This window comes from Leucopleurus acutus (genome assembly GCF_964270905.1).
Source record: "Leucopleurus acutus genome assembly, chromosome: 7".
Classification (NCBI taxonomy): Eukaryota; Metazoa; Chordata; class Mammalia; order Artiodactyla; family Delphinidae; genus Leucopleurus; species Leucopleurus acutus.
Window position 1 is genome coordinate 17,606,299 of NC_139150.1, and position 21,302 is coordinate 17,627,600.

Here is a 21,302-nt window from a genome sequence, read left to right on the forward strand (position 1 = left end):
GACCCCTTTTCAACGATATCAAGGAATTGAGTCTTTTTAAGGTGACCAACTGCACTTCTGTCATCTCTTTTGCTGGAAAAAAAAAACCCCAGCAAGTATGCAAGTTTATTCTTGGGCCGAGCATCCTATTACATATATCTGTGGAATTTAACACATATTTGGGGGACCCTACAATGTGCTGACTCTTTTGGTTGGAGCTGGGGAGAGAGAGACGAATCAAATATATTGCCTTGGCCTGGAGGAGTTCCCGGTCTGATAAGCAAGAAGTACACATAAACAAGCAAATTGCGAGGGACCGTGACGTGCAAAAATTGAACGAGAGGAGAGAGACGGAATCTCTCAAGTGACGGGGTCCTGGTGGACAAAAAGTTTCCTGGATTTCAGCAAGGAAACATAAGTGGGGAAAGGGCATTTTAGACAAAAGCACATGAGCAAAGGCTTGGTATGAAGCAGTGCGCTCCTATAAGATGGCATGTGCACAGAGTAGGAACAGTAAGGAGAAGATGGGAGAAAAGCCACAGGCTGAACAACAAAGAGGACTTTGCAATCAGATTAAGAAGTAGAGGCTTCAATCAGAAGGCGGTGGAGTATTTGAAGGGGCGCAAGCAAGGGGGTGGAATAGGCAGTGATGTTTTAGGAAGCTGGGAGAGGATGTGCTGGAAAAGACTGGAGCTGGAAGGCCAGTCCAGGGGCTATGACAATTGCCTAGAGAAGAGGCATTACTAACCTGCACCCAGGAGACAGCCATGGGGCTGGGGGAGAGAAGCTGGTTTGAAACCTGTTATGAGGTAGAGGGGGGAGCCCAGGTAACCCTCAGTTTCTGTCTGGAGGCACCAAATTGATGGGAGTGTCCTTCACTGATGTGGGAGATACAAGTAATCTTGAGGACGGAGAGCATCACACACACACACACACACACACACACACACACACACATTTTCCTGGCTTTATGTTGTCATTTATAAACTTGATTCATTTCATTCAGCATTCCATGTGAATTTTTAATTCAATTTAACAAATATTGGCTGACTTATGCTATCTGCTAGATACTGTGTTAGGTACTAAAAGGAAGCCTGGTGGCAAACAGGCGATCTGTTTCTTTCTCCAGAGGGCCTTTCATCTCCTCAATTGGTATGGGCTGAGCACCACCTGACCAAGCTTATTAGTACTGAAGATAACACATTCATGAAGCTTTGAGTGAGGACTTCAGGGCATCTTTTTGGTTATACAAAGCAGAACCAACTCCGTATCAAAAATAGCAGATTTGGTGTCAGCCCCTGAGTATAATTTTTCAGTGTAAAAAATAGTCATTGTAAGTATAGAGTATGGAATTTAATTTGTAGGCTTAGTGACATTCTGTATAGATGGTCCCAAGGATCTATCTTAATCAAATACGGAGTGTTAACTTGAAGTTTAAGATTCCCAAGACATTGTCAAAGTTTTTAGAGCTGGAAAGTCCTCTTCCTTTGTATTCCCATAACCTCCTGCATGTTACTTCACAGCATTTCAACCATATTAATTGTAATTGTGTGCGCCTTCATCACTAGACTGTGAGTCCTTTGAAGTTAGTGACTGGGTCTTGTCCATCATCTTTCTCAGCAACTAGATGGCATGGAGTATGGAGGAGGAAGTTCAGTTAATTAAACCCTCCAAAATAAAACTTCTGTGTCCTCATTTTACAGATGGACAAATTGAGGCTTAACTGGAGAAATAACTTATGCAAAGTTCAATTAGGGAAGTAACAGTGGAGTCAAGAATAAATCCTAGTTTATTTTGATTACTTAACATTTTTGTGGCTGTTTTCGCATCCTGAGGGGCTTGGTTTGCTAGCTAATTAGCCAGAAGTTGGAAGCATTCACTAGTAGTGGAAATGCAAACCTTCATTGTCATGAAAACCAATGACCATGCAAATGTAGCCCTTAGCCCTGTATTAAGTACAGGATTTGTTTCTTAAGTGCCTTCACTTTTTCAAAAGCTAGGAGTCAACAATGCCTCTAGTGTAAGGTTTCATTTTCCTCTGAGAACACACACAGGCACACACACATGCACACAACAAACAACACATAAGCACGTGATACAAGCAGAACAGCTGAAAAGGATGTTTTGGATGAAATCTTGGCATTTATAGTTCCTGTGCGACCTGGGAAAGTCCAGGGTGCCAGAATTCAGGCGAACTTCAGTTCAAATCCTACTCATCCATGTGTCTGTGAATGGGAATAGGACACCCATCTCAAAGGGTAATTTTGAGGATTAAATGGAGGAATAGAGTCATTTCATCACAAAGTTGCTCTATCACCTTGGGCCAGCCAACTAGCATTTCTGGGCCACTGTATGTGCATCTGTAAAACAGATTCACTTAGATGATTTATGGAGTCCCTGGAAGCTGGAACATTCTATGCTGTTCCTCCCTTGGGATCTATTTGGATTCGGGATGGAGTGTTGCAAGGACTGGAGATGTAAGAAAAGAGTGAACCTGAGCTGATGCATGCTGGCTTCTGCTGCCTTGCGAGGGCTCCCTGTTTGATGTAGGCCTTTTATCAGGGTGTGTTTGAGCTCTAGCCACGGTTTGCCTGGCCACTGCTGCAGTCCCCGTTCTGTTCCTCAGGGTTTGGGAAAGAGCCAGTGGATGTGGAGACTCACAGGCAATGTTTCTTCCCAAGAGCTGCTTGGATGGTGAAACTCACAAAGTCCAGAGAGATTTCCTGTTTTGTTTTTCACAAGCTCCAGTGACTATTGATTACAAAAACCACACACACACGCACACACGCAAAAACAAAAACACGTACACAAAACAGGATGTTCTCTCTCCTCCCCTTGCTGGAGTCCAAGGCAATCTCTTACCATCTGTGTCACTTTCATCCATGGCCCTGGATCTCACCATTATGATAATTAAGCCCTTAGCTCTAGCTGGAGATGTTACAGAATCTTAAACCACGAGCAGTTGTACATGTTAATTTAAATCAGAGGGAGCCGGCAAATGGAGGGAGAAGAAAATCTGTCAGTCAGCATGACCCATCCCATCTGGTTTCTGCCCTCATGAGAGTGCCCCCTCTGGTGCCAGTAGGAGAACCTATGTTGTTCCTAACCTAGGTTCTAACTTGTAGTAAGAACAGTGCTATCATTGTGTGCCAGACTCTGGCCCACATAATTTATATGCAAACACTGAATGGGATATATTTATACTAAAAAAAGTTGTTTATTTGGAACGTGAGTTTAACTGGGCATCCTGTATTTTTATTTACTGAATCTGGCAATCCTACCTGGAGTCAACCCCACTGTCCTGAGTGGTTAAATAGAAAAGACCTATGCTTGGGAGTCACAGAGATCTGGGTTGGGATTCTGCTTCCATCATTTGCTTGCTATGTGATCTTGGGAATATTTCTTCACTGTTCTGGTTTCTAGTTCTCACCTGTAAATGAAGATCACAGTATCTTGTCTCAGGACTATTGTGAGAATGACACTTTAATGCCCTTAAAGTACCTTCCACTGCATAATTAGATGCTTCATGAACATTAGCTCTTATAATTCTTTTTATTTCTTTGGGTCACTATTCTTAATTCAGGAGAAATTGGATCATTTGTTCACCCCTTGGAGAGGATATGAGTAAGGACATATGGCAGGAATAATTGGAGCCTTCTCATCAGAGGCACTGAGAGGAATGTGTTGGAGGCTTACACAGTAGTGTCCGTGATACACACGTACTCCTTCTAGATCTGTGTTCTGAGTAGCTAAGGAGGCAGACCCCAGATCCACTTTACACAAACATGCTGTACTTGAGTCTTTTCAACAATGCAAGATGGAGGGCTTCCCTGGTGGCACAGTGGTTAAGAATCCACCTGCCAATGCAGGGGACGTAGGTTCGAGCCCTGGTCTGGGAGGATCCCACATGCTATAGAGCAGCTCAGCCTGTGCACCACAGCTACTGAGCCTGTACTCTAGAGCCCGCGAGTCACAACTACTGAACCTGTGTGCTACAACTACTGAAGCCTACGTGCCTAGAGCTCGTACTCCACAACAAGAGAAGCCACCACAATGAGAAGCCCGCGCACCGCAACAAAGAGTAGCCCCCGCTCGCCACAACTAGAGAAAGCCCACATGCAGCAATAAAGACCCAGTGCAGCCAAAAAATAAAGAAAGAAAGAAAGAACAACCAAAAAAATGCAAGATGGAAAAAGTGTCACCTGCGTAATCAAGTGTCCTTGGTAGTAGGTTTTGTGAAGCTTTAGTTGGAAAAGTAAACAGAAGGTAAAAAAAAAAAAAAAAAAAAAATTAAAAGAAAAAAGAAAGCAAGCAGGTAGTCTGTTACCTGGCAAAGGAGTAAGAGATCAACATTCTCTGGAATCCCCAAGTTTGAAAAAGAGCTGTCAAGCATTTTGAATCCCCAGTGCCTTGAAATGTCAGTGTAAATGGAGTGACGAAAGCATAAAGCACATCTGAACCTCAGCCTCATGATCAGTTTTTCAGTGTCTGTTCATTTATTCAGTAAATATTGACTGAATAAGTGTTCTCAGTCCCATGGGAACACTCATGTGAACAAGGCATGGCCTGTGCCCTTTGTGGAATCAAAGTCTGTTGGGTGAGATAGGCAAGGGAATGTGATGATTAGGTGTGGTCTAGTGTGTTGTGGTGTCCAGAAGAGGAGCCTGATACAGGCTTAAGAAAGTCAAGGTAGGGTTCCCATAGAAAAGAAGGTTTCATCTGAGACCAAAAGAGTGAATTGGATTCCAAGGTGGGGGTGGGGTTGAGTATTCCAGTAGAGAGGACAGGATGTATTTAAAAAAAAAAGAGAGAGAAAGAGAGAGACAATGAAGCACATTGCAATTAAATAGAACATCAGGGGACTTCCCTGGTGGCACAGTGGTTAAGAATCCACCTGCCAATGCAGGGGACACGGGTTCGATCCCTGGTCCGGGAAGATCCCATTTGCTGTGGAGCAACTAACCCCATGCACCACAACTACTGAGCCTGAGCTATAGAGTCCGCGCACCACAACTACTGAGCCCACGCTCTGCAACTTCTGAAGCCCACGCGCCTAGAGACCGTGCTCCACAACAAGAGAAGCCACCGCAATGAGAAAACCATACACCACAACGAAGAGTAGCCCCCACTCGCTACAGCTAGAGAAAGCCCGCGCAGCAGCAACGAAGACCCAACACAGCCAAAATAATAATAATCAATCAATAAATCATCATTTAGAGCAAGGGTCAGCAAACAATGTACCTCAGAACAAGTCTAGCCTGTCGGCTGTCTTAGTAAATAAAGTTTTATTGGAACACAAACATGCCCATTTATTTATAATTTGTGTCGCTTTCATGCTACAAAGGCAGAGTTGCGTTATTGTGGCAGAGACTGCCTGGCCATAAAGTCAAAAATATTTACTGTCTGGTCCTTTGCAGAAACACTTTGCTGTCTCCTGATTTAGAGCACACTTTTCATAAGCAGGAATTCACTGTTGGTGGAAATGTTAATGGTTGCATGAGGGTGGATGGTAGCATGCAAAGGAAAACCAGAGGAGTGGTGAGAGATGAGACTAAGAAGGTGGTCAGGAGCTAGAGCATGGAGTTTAGACTTTATCCTGAGGGCTATGGGGAGCCTCTGAAAGTTTCAAAGCAGGGTGGTGAGGTGGTCAGATTTCTACAAGAAGCAGTGTGGCAAGGTGTTAAGGAGGGCAAGGTCTGGAGCCAGACTGTCTTGGATCAGATCCATCAGTTCCATCAGTTCCATCAGATCCATCAGTTCCATCACTTAGTAGCTATGAACCTCAGACAAATTACTTACCTTCTGTGTGCCCCAGTTTTCCAGTTTGTAGAATGGGAAATAATGATAATTTTTATTACAGCTATCGTGTAAGGTACTGAAGATGAAATAAGTTAATATGCTTAGAGTAGAGTGTCAGACCCAGGGGAGGTTCTCAGTGGATGCTATTACTATCCTGTCTCAGTGATCCTTCTGGCTGTTGGGTGGAGAATGGCTCAAAATAGAAGAACCTGGTGGTAGAATGCTGGGGCTTTATGTAAGAGATGGTGTCCTGTGCCCAGGAGAGCTCCTCTGAAGCTTGGGTCAGTGACTGTCATGGCCACTGGGACCTTCACTCTCCATCTCTCCACCATTGTCATAATCATCTCTTTTGTCCTCCTTTATTCCAGGCCTTCAAGAGTGCACTGATGAGCTCCTACTGGTGCTCAGGGAAAGGGGACGTGATCGATGACTGGTGCAGGTGTGACCTCAGCGCCTTTGATGCCAGTGGGCTCCCCAACTGCAGCCCTCTCCCGCAGCCGGTGTACGTATGTATGGCCCCTCTTCCTCTGGCCACCCCTTTCCATGGACTCAAACTCTTGTCCTGCCAGTGCAGGCCATGGCTTGCTTCTGTTCCTAAGGTGCTTCACCAGATGCCTGAAGTCTCTGGGGGCCTACCTCCTTCTTTGAGAAAGCAGGGAGCTTTGGCAGAATGGAATCGTGGCTCGGGGGTAGACACTTACACTGCAGTGTGTGCTATTTTAATAGCACCAAGCCAGCCATCATTACTTTTCTTCACTCATCCATTCGGCAAAGGTTTACTGAGCACTAACTACTGCTTTGCCAGTTCTGTGTTGACCACTGGGACTACTGAGATAAAGAAAGTGTAGGACCTTTTCTAAGAAACTTTATATTGTTCATTCATTCAACAAAGAAGTTTTGAACACCTGCTGTGTGTCAGACATTGGGGAATTCATAAATGAGCAAGACAGGCGCAGCCTGTGCACTTAGGGAGCTGACCGTTTAGTGAGGGGGACAGGTGCCGAAGCAAAGACAGGAAAGCATGATACCGTTGAAACATTTAAATAATAAAAATATGAAAGAAAAACAAAGATGTGCTAATGGACAGAACAAAGAGGGGATGCTTTAGTTGGAGGAGAGGGAGATAGTCTGGGAAGCCTCTCTGAGAAGAACTGAATTAGAGTCAGAGTTTTCCAGGCAGCAAATGACAACAGACGTGTTTCAGGAAAAAGACAGAGCCCATGGAAGAGCCCTGACTCAGGAAACTCACCCTTTGAGGAAGTAAAGGAAGATCTTCTTGATTGGGGCAGTGTGATTAAGAGGGAGAGTGGTGTGATGAGTGGAGGAGGTCTGGGCAGGAGCCAATACTGAGGGTCCATTGTAAGACAGTCCTTGCAGAGTTAGTGGATATAGTGGAAAGAGAGAAGGAATCTGGGCTGGGGACAAGCAAAGTCACCATCATGGTTCTGTCCCCAGTTTGCTGTGTGACTTTGTGCAGATCATCCCCTTTTCCGGGCTTTGCTTTCACCTTCCATGAAATGGGGGGATTGCCCTTCCCTCTCTCAGAGGACCCCTCCCCCCCAGTTCTCACCTTCAAACATTCTGTTATTTCTTGCTTTGTAAAAGGATTCCCCAGGATCCCTGCCCGCTGTGAGGGAGTATTGATATTAAAGCATTGACTGATATACTGGGGGATTGAAGAGAATGGCAGAGAGGTTGGCAGATGACTGTGTTTGAAAGCACTGCCAATTTAATTGACAATGAAGCATCATTGAGAATATAGTTTAAACAAATGGAAAGCTAATCAACTTGCTGTGAGCACACACTATGTACTTGGATTAATTTACTGGATTCCACATTGATCCAAAAGGTGGCTCTTTCTTGTCCCCATTGTGAACAAGGAAACGGAGGCTGAAAGAGGTGTAATTAATTGCCTCAGTCTACACAAGGGGTATGGTGGTGGGTTGAAGCCAGACTGAACGCTGTGCTTTTAATCTTGACCTGTGCAAACTCTTGGGGCCCAGACAGTACTGGCTGGCAAACAAACAACCTTCCCTGTCACCCCCCTAGGCTGCGGCTCTCCCCAGCAGTAGAGCCCTCCAGCACCGTGGTCTCCTTGGAGTGGGTAGATGTCCAGCCAGCTATTGGGACCAAGGTCTCTGATTATATTCTGCAGCACAAGAAAGTGGATGAATACACGGATACGGACCTCTACACAGGTAAGTAGAAAGTTCAAGACTTCCTCTTTCGTTGAGATGGTGTGACAGAGGAGGGAAACTGGGATTTTCTAAATACCTTTGGAGACTTGGTGTCTTCTGAACTGGGAAGGCACTGGGAAGTTTCACTGTTTGGTGTTTGTTTCCTAGTTCCCACACCTGTGTGCTTTTTGGTATGATTTTCTACAGGGGGAGGTAGCAAATTGTACTTGTAGAGAATTTCTGATTCTCTAAATTGGATCCACAAAGTCATATACTAAAGTGTTAGTTAATTCAAAAAAGGATTTGTCCGTTTCTACTTGGGAAGGCCTACAGGTTACATTTTTGAAGACCTTGATCTGTAAATATATTATCTCTGGGACTGAGATAAAGAAGTTCAAGGAGTTGTCTTTTCTAGTGAGATGTACTGAGATAGTTGTCTTTCATGCTAAGGAAGAGGATTTGGAAATTATTCAGACATGCAGGAGAAGATGCAGAAAGTAGATCTTAAGGAGTGCTTTAAGTTTACTTAAAGAGTATACAGGAGGCTGTGACATCCTGGAGGTGGGTCTGCAGGGCTGGTCTGGCTTATGGCAGGCGGGGAGCCTGGGTCTGAGGGAGCTGGCCTTGAGGCTGAGCCATGAGGGCAGGCCTGGAGTGCTGGAGTGTCAGGAGCCTGGGAGCCAACCTGGTTCCAGGGTAGGTCAAAAGCCTGAGCTGGTGGTAGTTGGCCTAGTGCTGGGCCCAGCCGGAAACCCGGGTTCAAGTGTAGATCACCTGGGGGCCTTCGGAGCTGGCAGGTGTCAGGGTGACTTGGAGACCTGGGTTCGTGGGAGCCCACTGGGAGCCTGGTGCCATGGAAGCTGCTGGAGCCCCTGGAGACAGCAGTTGCTGGGATGAGCCAGAGTCCTGGATGCACACAGAAGTCTTCTGGGAGCCACCTACAGCCATGGGAGCTGGCTCTGGAGTGCAAAGTGAAGCTGGTCTCACTTTTCTCTTTCCTTCCACAGGGACGGTTTCTCTCTCTGCACTGGGCTGCTCAGGCTTGGGGGAGAGGTTATAAGAGTAATGTGAATCTATCTTTCCTACCCTCCTCAAAGCATCTTTTCTTAGTTTTGTGCTTCACCCAGGTGCAATGATCCCTCACCTAGAAACCTTAGTTCTTGTGAAGTATTTCTGTGCACGGACAGCTGTTCAAATTGATTTTTCGGTTCAAATTGTCCCCACAATGCCATTACTCGGATTGGTTCAAATTGATTTTTTGATGGAGGTTGTTAGAGGGGTGATGGGGGGGTTGGGGGGTGGGGGTGAAAATTCTTATGCCGCCATGTTGCTAACATTAGTCTCTGAATGATTACCAGGCGCATTTTTATAGATCAAGTAGTGAATCCCAGAGAGGTCTGTGACCTTCCCAAAGTTCCACAGCCAGTCTGTCCTACTCCCAGCACAGTGCTTGAATCTTTATTTGTTATGACTGTTGAATTCTCTGTGTCCATTGAAATGATCATAGTTTATGTTTCTTAGTTTGTTAATATGGTAGATTATATTGATGCATTTTCAAAGGATTAAAAAAAAAACCCTTGTATTCCTGGAATAAATTAATCCCACATGGTCATGATGCACTATCTTTTTGTGTATATTGTTGGATTTATTGTGTTAAAATTTTGTTTAGATTTTTGCATCCTTATTTGTCAGGTATTTTGATCAGTAGTTTTCTGGTAATGCTTGTGTCTGTTTTGCTGTCAGGATAATTCTGGCCTCTCAAAATAAATTGCAGAATATTTTATCCTTTCTAGTTTTCTGAAAGAGTTTAGGTAGAATTAGTAATGTATTAAAAAAGAATTGTTTGGTAAAATTCACAAGTGAAATAATCTGGGCTTGGAGCTTTTCTTGTAAGAAGGTTTTAATTACTAATTTAATTCTCTGATAGATATAGGGCTATTCAGGTTATGAATATCTTCTTAAGTGATTTTGGTACCTTGTGTATTTCAAAGAATTTATCCATTTTGTGTAAGTTATAAAATTTACTGGCAAAAAATTGTGATATTCTGTTATTTTTTTTAATATTTATGGAATTTATACTGATATCATTCTCATTCTTGATATCGGTAATTTCTGTCATCTCTTTTTTTTTCTGATCAATCTGGAAAGAAGGTTGTGTAATTTATTTATCTTCTCAAAGAATCAGCTTTGATTTCACCTACCTTTGCTGTTGTTTTCCATTTCATTGATTTCTACTCTGACCTTTGTTATTTCTTTTCTTTGGCTTATTTTAGATTTAGTTTGTTCCTCTTTTTTCTAGATTTTTAAGGTGGTAGCTGAAGTTGTTGATTTGAGATTTTTCTTGTAAGACAAGTAATTTTCCCTAATTACTGCTTTAGTAGCTTACCACAGATTTTTGATAAATTGTGTTTTCATTTTCATTCAGTTCAAAATACCTTTTAATTTCCCTTTTGTTTTCTTCTTTGACCCATGGATTCTTTAGATGCATGTTACTTAATTTCCAAATATTTGGGGATTTTTCAGATAACTTTCTGTCATTGAATTTTAATTTGATTCCACTATATCAGAGTATACACTTTTTATGACTTTAATCATTTTATTTTTTTTAATTTTTGTATTATATTGGAGTATAGTTGATTAACAAAGTTGTGTTAGTTTCAGGTGTACAGCAAAGTGATTCAGTTATACGTATTTTCAAGTTCTTTTTCCATTTAGGTTGTTATAGAATATTGAGCAGGGTTCCCTGTGCTGTACAATAGGGCCTTGTTGGTTATCTATTTTAAATATAGCAGTGTGTATATGTCAATTCCAAACTCCTAATCTATCCCTCCCTGTGACCCTTCCCCCATAACCATAAGTTTGTTCTCTAACTCTGTGAATCTGTTTCTGTTTTGTAAATAAGTTCATTTGTATAATTTTTTTTTAGATTCCACATATTAGTGATATCATATGATATTTGTCTTTGTCTGTCTGACTTACTTCACTTAGTATGATAATCTCCAGGTCCATTCATGTTGCTGCAAATGCATTATTTCATTCTTTTTAATGGCTGAGTAATATTCCATTGTATATATGTACCACATCTTCTTTATCCATTCCTCAGTTGATGGACATTTAGGTTGCTTCCCTGTCTTGGCTATTGTAAACAGTGCTGCAATGAACATTGAGGTGCATGTATCTTCTTGAATTATGATTTTCTCTGGATATATGCCCAGGAGTGGTGTTGCTGGATCATTTTAAATTTGTTAAGACTGGTTTTATGGCACAGGATATGGTCTATCATTGTTTTCAGTGACCAGTTTAAAATCATGTATTTTCTTCTATTTATGGATGAGTTTTTCTATGAGTGCTAGTTAGATCAAATTGATTGATTGTGTTGTTCAAGTCTTCTAAATCCTTTCTGATTTTCTGTCTTCTTGTTGTATCAATACTTGAAAGAATGGTACTGAAACCTCTGATGATGATTGTGGATATATCTGTTTCCCCTTATAGTTCTATCAGTTTTTACTTTATGCATTTTGAAGCTCTGTTATTAAGTGAATAAACATTTATAATTTTTATATGCTCTTGATGAATCAATCCCTTTATCATTGTGAAATGGTTGTCTGTATCCATGTTACATTTTTTGCTCCAAAATCTTTTTTCTGGTATTAATATAACTTTCTCAGCTTTCTTCTGATTAATGTTAGAATGATTTACCATTTTTTATTTTTTTACTCTTATATTACTTGTGCCGTTATATTTAAAATGGGTTTCTTGTAGACAGCATGTATTTAGGTCTTTATTCTTTTCTTTTTCTTTTTTTTTTTATTTTCCTAATCCAATCTGGCATTGTTATCTTTACATTGGGGTGTTTAGACCATTTATGTTTAATATGATATTGTTGTGGTTAGGTTTAAGTTTATCATTGTGCTATTTGTTTTCTATTGTTTCAGTTTTCTTTGTTTCCTTTTTTCTCTTTTTCTATCTTCTTTTAGATTGAGTGTATTTATCATTCCATTTTATTTCTTTTGTTGATTTATTATAACTCTTGTTAGTTTAGTGATTACTTTAGGGTTTATATATTTATATTTAACATATCACAGTGTGCTTTCAAGTGCTATTCTAACACTTCATATACAGTAAAAGAACCTTATATAGTATACTTTTATTTCTCTCCTCCAAGTCTTTATGCTATATTGTCATACATTTTACTCATATACATAAGTTTCATAATTCATTGTTATTTTCCTAAAAGAGTAATTATCCTTTAAGTATATTTAATTAATAGTTTTATTGTTTACTCATGTACTTACATTTTTGGTGTTCTTTATTCTTTTGCATACATCCATATTTTCATCTGATTTCATTATCTTTCTGCCTGAAGGATATATTTTATTATTTCTTGTATTTCAGGTTTGTTAATGATGAATTCTTTCTGCTTTTGCTTTTGTAAGCTATTATGGCTGGGTACAGTATTCTAGATTGGCACATTTTTCTTTTAGTAATTTAAAGATGTTGCTCCTGTGTCTTGCTTACATTAGCAATTTATTGTGTTTGAGCTTTATTAAGCTTCTTGGATCTATGGGTTTACTGTTTTAGCCCATCTGGAAAATTTGGGGCCATTATTTTTCTCTCTCTCCATCTTGTTTCTCCTTCAGTGACTCTAAAAATATATGTATTCAGCCACTTGAAATTGTTCTTTATCTCACTGACGCTCTTTTCATTTTTAAAAATTATTTCTTTTTGTTTGTTTCCTTTTGGATAGTTTCTAGTGCTATGTCTTCATTGCCTTCTGCAGTATCTAATTTACTGTTAATCTATGCAGTGATTTTTTTTTTTAACTCAGACATTGTAATTTTCTATTTATTTAGTTTTGGTTGCTTTGGGTCTTTATTGATGTGTGTGGGCTTCTTCTAGTTGTGTCAAGTGGGGGCTACTCTTTGTTGTGGTGCACCAGCTTCTCATTGCAGTGGCTTCTCTTGTTGTGGAGCACGGGGTCTAGGAGCGCAGGGTTCAGTAGTTGTGGCACGCAGGCTCAGTAGTTGTGTCTCATGGGCTCTAGAGCACAGGCTCAGTAGTTGTGGCACATGGGCTTAGTTGCTCTGGGGCATGTGGGATCTTGCTGGACCAGGGATCGAAACTGTGTCCCCTGCATTGCCACATTGGCAGGAGGATCCTTAACCACTGCACCACCAGGGAAGTCTCAGACATTGTAATTTTCATCTTAGGAAGTTCAATTTGGTTTTTTAAACATTTATTTTAAATTAATTAATTTATTTATTTTTGGCTGCATTGGGTCTTCATTGCTGCACGTGGGCTTTCTCTAGTTTCATTGAGCGGGGGCTACTCTTCATCATGGTGAGCGAGCTTCTCATTGCAGTGGCTTCTCTTGTTGCGGAGCTCTAAGCTCACAGGCTTCAGTAGTTGTGGCACATGGGCTAAAGTACTTGTGACTCACGGGCTCTAGAGCACAGGCTCAGTAGTTGTGGTGCACGGGCTTTGTTACTCTGCACAGCATGTGGGATCTTCCCGGAGCAGAGCTCAAACCCGTGTCCCCTGCATTCGCAGGTGGATTCTTTTTTTTTTTTTTTTAAATTTTGTTTATTTTATTTATTTATTTATTTATTTATTTATTTATGGGTGGATGGATGGCTGGCTGGCTGTGTTGGGTCTTCGTTTCTGTGCGACGGCTTTCTCTAGTTGCGGCGAGCGGAGGCCACTCTTCATCGCAGTGCGCGGGCCTCTCACTGTCGCGGCCTCTCGTTGCGGAGCACAGGCTCCAGACGCGCAGGCTCAGTAGTTGTGGCTCACGGGTCCAGTTGCTCCGCGGCATGTGGGATCTTCCCAGACCAGGGCTCAAACCCGTGTCCCCTGCATTGGCAGGTAGATTCTCAACCACTGTGCCACCAGGGAAGCCCCTCGTAGGTGGATTCTTAACCAGTGTGCCACCAGGGAAGTCCCGGGAAGTTCAATTTGGATCTGGCTAGTATATGGCATGTCATAACTTTTTTGATGTATAGAATAGAGTTATAATAATGGTTTTGATGTCCTTGTTTCCTAATTTTAACATCTGTATAAGTTCTGGGTCAGTTTAAGTGGATTGATTTCTCTCCTCATTATGTGTTGAATTTCCTTCTTCTTTGCATGCCAGGTAAGTTTTGATTAAATGCCAGACATTGTGATGTTTGCCTTGTTGGGTTCTGGGTACTTTTGTATTCCTATAAATATTTTTGAACTCTATTTTGGGCCACAGTTAAGTTATTTGGAAACAGCTTGATTCTTTTGGGTCTTACTTTTAAGATTTCTTAGATGGACCCAGAGCAGTGTTTAGTCTAGGGCTAATTATTCCCTACTACTGAGGCAAGACCCTTCAGTGTGTTCTACACAGTGGCCCATGAATTATGAGATTTTCCAGTGTACTGGGAGGAATGGGCACTATTTCTGGCCCCTGTACGAGCAATGGGCATTGTTCTGTCTAATCCTCTTGGGCTGATAGGCTCCTTACATACATCCATTAACCAGTACTTTGCTGAGTATTGAAAGGGGACCCTACACAGATCTCTTCAATTTTCTCTCTGTACAGCTCTCTCCTCTCCATTACTCTATCCTATAAACTCTAGTCACTTTCATCTCCCTGGACTAAGGACTCTGCCTTCTCAATTTAGGGAATCTTCCAGGCATCTCCCTGCAGTGACCTAGAAACTCTCTGAAGACAGGAAGCTGCAGAAATTTTAGGGCTCACAGAATTTGTTTTCCATATTTCAAGATCTCTGTCCTCTGTTGCCAGATTTCCAGTTTGAAAACTTGTTGTATGTTCTTTTCTTTTAAAAAAATCCTTCATGTTTCAGGTAGTAGGGTAAATAAATCTAGTCTCTGTTTCTCCATCCAGTCCAGAAATGGAAATCCAAGATTCTTCCTTCTGATTGTCTAGGAACCAGTGTTCTGATCCAAGAGTTCCTTTTTTTTGATAGAGATGAAACTTCTTTTTAGTTCATGGTCTGGGGACACCCCACAGAGATATTACCCCTTCTTCTTCCTGCTGCCATTCAGAAGTTTGAAGATAATGACATATCTGCCACCATCTTTTCAGGTTCTTCTAATTCTTCCTTGTGCTACTTGACTTTAATTCTCTCCACCATCCACTTCTTGAATTTTTCAGTGGACAATTGTCTTTAAAGAAGCAGGATAATGACTCTTATGTCTTTATAATTTGGTATCCTTCCACAGTGCCTGACGTACATAAATGTTCAGTGTTCACTGAATTGAATTGTATGTGGGTAGGCATATACATGTTTTAACTTTTCAACTCTGATGTTAATTCTTTGAGAACCGTGTGGTCTTATGAGGTCTTAACGTAGTTCTAGAGACTAGCTGAGTATATAGTAAGCCTTCTAAAATGTGTATGATTAATTGATGCTGTAGATGATTGGCAGTGGATATCTGAAGCAGAAACCTCATCTCTTTGCCTCCATGCCACTTTTACTATGTCTCAACAATCTCAAAAGTGAACTTGGACCAAATTTGAAAATTTCAGTCTACTTGACTGAACTTTATCTTAGAGGTTACAGCCGAATTAAGGAGCATGGGCTATTTTTTTTTCCCCAAAAAACCTGGCTTCTGCTTTCAGTTTCTACCACTTCTCGCTGAGAAATCTAGGGCCAGTCGACATCCTTTCTGCGTCTCAGTTTCCCTATCTGTGGAATGGGGAAAATAACACCTATTCCGTTAGTTACTTTGAGAGTCAAATGTAGCACAGTTCTTGAGACATGGTAAGTATTGATAAATGCTAGTTGCTTCTAATTTCCATGAATTAAAAAAAGAAAAAGGAAAATTCAATGTTAGGAAGAAAACAAACAATAAAATAAGGTTTAAGACTTGTTTTGTTAGAGAGTTAGGATTGCGCACACATTTGGCCAGGTGAGGCCAGAATAAGGAAATGAGGGCTTTCTCTTTGATCTCTCTGGATTTTTGCTGGCAGCCGAGTGCAGTGCTGTAATTGTTTATTTATTCACAAGCTCACGCATGCGTGTGCACAGATATACATGCATACACACATTCTCTCTCTCTCACACACACATGCTTTATGACTGCCATCTGTTCAACACCCTTTTGAACTAGCTGTTGAAATGCGGACTCTCCCTCCCTGTCTCCTTCTCCTGCCCCCCACCCCTGGGTTTGGCGCCCTCTTTGTTTCCTTCAGAGAAGCTATTGCTCTGTCGGTCCTGGGACTCTATTGGGAAAGCCAAGCATAACTAGCCTCCTGTTCCAGTTGTTTTGAGCAGAGACGGGGCTTGTTTTGGGGGGTGGCTGAATTCCCCGCACGCTAATCTGTCATCGATATTAAAAACAGACGTCTGGTTCTCCCCCGTGGCCTCATCAGAGCAATTGGCATGGGTTTCAGCCTCTTGGGCAGGGCTAGATGCAGGGGGGTGGGAATAAGAAGGCGGGGTGAGGCACAAGAAAATTGAATGAATCCAAATACCATGTTTGACCTACGGAGAAAAAGGCCGAGGAAGACGGGAGCGGGGCTTGTCCCGAGGTTACACACATGAGCTAGTGGGAGAGTCAGTGCTAGAATGGGGGCTCTGGTTTCTTTACCTGCTCTCCCTGCCAAGTCCAAATATCTTTCCACCAGTGATATTACCTCTGGTGTGCTTTGTTCTTGTTGAGAATAAACCAAGAAGCAAATGGAAATTAGGGGATATAGGGTATCTATGTGCCTGGGCAGGATGGAGTATATAGACGTATGATGGCAGCTGGGGGGCTCTTCTAGAGAACGTAGCTCTTCAGACTCATTGCTTCTTTGTCATACATGCCAGCTTCGGAGAATCCCAAAACTTTAGAGTAGCAGGACCTCAGCAGTGAGTCCAACTCCCTCACTGTAAGGATCAGAAAAGGAAAGACAAGAAGTGGAAGGGTCTCACCCAACGTCATAACCTCCTACCACACTCCCCCGAATTTTCTTTGGTCAGCTGCTGGAATATTTTTTAACCTTTTAAAAATCAGAGACTTCTCTCTCTCCCCATGGGATTCCCAGCTTCACTTTGGGTTTTGGTTCAGGACTGGAAGGCCAGCTGGCTCTGTCGGCCCCCGCACGAGACAGTGGGCCCTCTACCATCCCCCACATCTGCCCACAAAAGGCAGCAACATCTGGAGCCGGTCAGTGCCCCTTTCTGTCCTGGCATGTGGGAGCCTGATGGGCTGCTCCCCAGCTTATCAGCACCAGGCTCCCCTCCTGCCAACCCTCAGTTCTTATCTCTGTGTCTTCCTTTCTCTATCCTCGCTCTCTCCTTCCTCCCTTCCTTCTTTTCCTCTATTTATGTGTGTCCCTCTTGACATCTTTCTCTCTGTCTCCTCTTTTTCCTTTTTTACTTCATGCCACCTTCTGCCTATGTCTCAGTCTATCTTTTCCTGTCTTTATCTCTTCAAGCTGCTTAGGCATGAGCCGCTCATCTAGATTCATCTAGATCTGGGTCAAGAATAATATCCCGAAGGGTCAGAAGACACCTGTCTCCATCCCCAACACAATTCTCTAAACCCTCCCTCCCTGTTTCCATTAAGTCTAATCTACAACTGAAAGGACACCGCCCACACCCTCTCCCTGCACACTCACCATCCCATCTTAGACTGACGACCTTCTCAAAGGGGAGCAGTTATGGAGGTGGGTTTCTGTGGGGAATAACTCAAAGCAAAGGACAGCAAGGCCTCACATCCCCCAGTAGCTGACAGGATGGTGGCAGCAGCGGCTGTGATGGAGTGATTACATCGGAGCTGTTTATGAAATTCCGTGGAAATTACTCATAGCTCCTCAAGCAGTGCAGGCCATGGCTGAGCCCTACTCTTTGTCTGAGAAGCTAGAAGAGCCCTCACCCGCCTGCTGTCTGCCTGCCCTGGACCAACTTGAGGGAGGTGATGTCATTGGAGACGGCCCCACTCCCTCAGCTAGAGTGGAGGAGGGTGAAGGAAATATGTTTTACAGGGTGAGGTACAAACTGACATGCCTGCAAACATCTGGAACTGATCTCAGGTCCTCAGAAAATGTTTCTGTCACTCCAGCTGCTCTTTGGGTGAGAGGTTTCTAAAGTCAAGGGCCTCCAAAGGGAAAAGGTACTTGGAGGGTCTTAATTCTCTCCATTCCCCCATGCCACCCAACCTGCCTTCTATGTCACCGAGTGTTTTGTTTTATTTTGTTTTTTTAACAGTTCACGAAGCACGCTCATTTGTTTCATTCATGTATATGGAGCTCTTACTGTGGTCCAGACACTGCAGGGTGTGCTGGGCATGGAATAGGAGCAAGGAAGCCATGAATCCTGCCCTCATGGAGTTTATAAGTCTACTAGGAGGTAAATACAGTTTAGCAAGAAATTACCCTAAAGCATGGTAGGAGATGAGACAACTCAGATACTGTAAGAGCACAGATTAGAGGTTTCTAACTCAGTCTAGTGGCGTCGGTAAAGGCTATGCAGAGGAAGTGAGGCAATTGTTCAAGTTTCTGGTCCCAGTAATTAATCATACTAGTCAAACCTCACTTGAGACTATCAGCACCCCCACGTGGAGCTCGCCCTCTGGTGAGAAAGTTTTCCCTTTCTCCCTGCTGCCACCTGTCACCATGGTTGACCTTCGTAGCAGCTGCCCATTATAGACGCCAAGAGAAGCAAAGCTAGCTTTCCCTCTGTACTCTCCAGAACCTCCTCCTAGGCCAGGGAAGAATTATGGTAGGTAGGTGCCTACCTCCTGTCCAAAGACTTTGGCAGGATTAAAGCCGTCCTTCCTTATGACCCTGAAATGCAGTCATTCCCCAAAAGATAAAGTAAAATAGAGTCCAGGCTTCATCTTCTTGCAGCAACTGGAACTGATGCTCTAAGTATCAAAGCTGCTGGGTTTGAGTTTTCTCTCCATCTGTGCTCTTGTCATCACAGTAGATGTGTTCAGGTCCTCCGGGGTTCCGTGCCCTACCACCCAGTTTCTTACTTCCTTAGCCTGCTCATCTCCAGTGAACTTGCTTCCGGTCTAGCTCAGCCACCCACTCCTAGTTCACACCCTGGAGTTGTCCTCATGTGATGAGGTCCCGTCAAAATCATGAGCTCCATTATCCCACTCTCTTTTATCCTGTTTGTTTTTTATCTCTCACCCCTACCATATCTGTCTTTTAACTCAATATGATTCCCTGCTCCTAGGTATCACTGCTCTATCTCCATCTATCCGTTCCAACTATGTTTTAGTCATCGCCCTATCCATGTGAAATGGACTGAATGTTTATGTCCCCCTAAAATTCATATGTTGAAATCCTAACCCCCAAGGTGATGGTATTAACAGGTGGGGCACTTGGTCAGTGATAAGGTCATGAGGGCAGGTCTTCATGAATTGGATCAGTGCCCTTTTAAAAGACACCCCAGAGAAATCCCTCACTCTTCTGCCTTGTGAAGTTACAGTGAGAAGAAGGTCATCTATGAGGAAGTGGACCCAAAGCCTACTGATGTCTTGATCTTGGACTTTCCAGCCTCCAGAACTATCAGAAATACATTTCTGTTGCTTATAAGCTACCCATCTATGGTATTTTGTTGTAGCAACCCGGAAGGACTGAGACACCATGGTAGAGTTCATGGCTCATATTTTAATCACTGTTCTCAACCACCTCCTGATCTCTCTTGCCTTTCTGTTCTTCCGTTGCCCTGCTTGGCCAAACCCCTACACTGGATACACACAGCAGCTCTCCATCCTCTCCTCTGCTAGTACATACATCAAACAGCTAGTGAGAAGCACACAGTTGAGAATATTTGGCACAAATATATCATCAGTCACCAATGTCAGCCGGGCTCTTCATGCTACCAGGCAATCCTACTAGACTTCTCCTATCAATTTACTTTCTCTTTCACCAGTCTTCAATTCATGGCACCTTATTCTTCCCCCTCTCTCAGCAAATAATCTTGGGTCCTCATTTTCAGAGACAATAGTATAGGGAGTAGGTAAACTTCCCTCCTTAACTATTTTAAATCTGTATGTTTCCTTCTGCATATTCTTCCCCTTCCCTCCTGTAGCAATGGAGGAGGTGCCCTTCTTCCTCTGTAAAGTTAATCCTTCTGTTGCACTGTTTCCTGTACCCTACTAAATTTCTAGGAAATTTGACATATCAATTATCCCTCTATATTCTATGCTTCCAATCTCTCCTTCTTTAGTAGATTATTTTTACCATCGTTTAAATGTGCTTATATGTTTTTCTTAAAAAAAAAAAAAGCATTCCATCTTACACTCTCATAACTATCTCACTCCTCTTCTTTATAAACACACTTTTGAAAGTAGAGTCTGCAGTGGCTGACTCCATTTCTTCACTTTCCACTGGTTCCTTAACTCCCTCCACTCTGTCTCCTGCTACCTCCAAGTTTACTGAAACATTCGTCTCCACAAACATCTGTAACCTCCATGTCATTAAATCCAATGACATTTTTTTCTGGGGGTGGGACATAGACTTACTTGATGTCTTCAAGCATTCTACAGGATTCATCATTCTCTTCTGAAACCTTTGCTTTTTTGGTTTCTTTGACACCATGTTCTCCCTCCTGGTTTTACACCCGCCGCTCGGACTCCACCTCAGCCTCCCTTGCAGACTGGGTCCTCCCCATCTGCTCTTTAAATCCTAGAGCAGCTTAGATCTTGGTCTTTTATCTTCGTTTTTCAATTTAAACTCTCTCTGGGCTAACATCCACTCCCATAGTTATAATCAGTATAATCACTGCTCTTACATTTGTGTTTCCACCTCATTCTTCTGAACTGTCTGTTCATATCCAGCTGACTAGAAGCATCTGCAACTTGATGTCTCGCAAGCAATTCAAACCCAACACATACAAAACTGAACTTGTTAGCATCTCCCCACTAGTGTGCTCCTGTCTACATGCTCATTTACTCTCTCTATAACTGGTACCACTATAAATTCAGTTCCTTGAAGCAAAATCCCAAGGTTTAAGTCTTTTCTCTAGTTCATCCTCATATTCAGTTTACAGCCAAGGTGTTTTGCTTTGATCTCCATTATCTTTTTTTCCGCAGTTTTATTGAAATATAATTGACATACAACATTCTCTCTTGAATCTATTCCTTTGTTTCTATTCTCATTGCATGGTCTAAACCACCCATCATCTCTTGCAATGACTTTCTAATTAGTCTTCATATCAGCCACTTTTTATCCCTTTCAGTTATCAATTCTAAAGCCAGAGTTACCCTTCAAAATGCAGCTTTGGATCCTATCCAGTGCCTAGAACAGTACCCGGTATATCATAAACAATAAATATTTGATGAATATCTGATTTATAAGTATCATTTTCTTAATTTACACCCTTTAAGAGCTTTCCATAGCTCTTCTAACTAAATGGG

General features: G+C 42.4%; 1 protein-coding gene across 4 annotated transcripts in view; it reads left to right on the forward strand.

The window, feature by feature from the left end:
* The window catches only part of ASTN2 (astrotactin 2), a gene marked incomplete at both ends in the record, with an annotated part of 917,251 nt that overhangs the window by 753,826 nt on the left and 142,123 nt on the right, over window positions 1-21,302 (forward strand). For all 4 annotated transcript variants that reach the window (XM_082842116.1, XM_082842118.1, XM_082842117.1 and 1 more), the window contains 2 exons: window positions 6,147-6,280; window positions 7,828-7,976. In XM_082842116.1, the coding sequence (XP_082698242.1) occupies window positions 6,147-6,280; window positions 7,828-7,976 (283 nt within the window). The remainder of the gene's footprint in view (window positions 1-6,146; window positions 6,281-7,827; window positions 7,977-21,302) is intronic.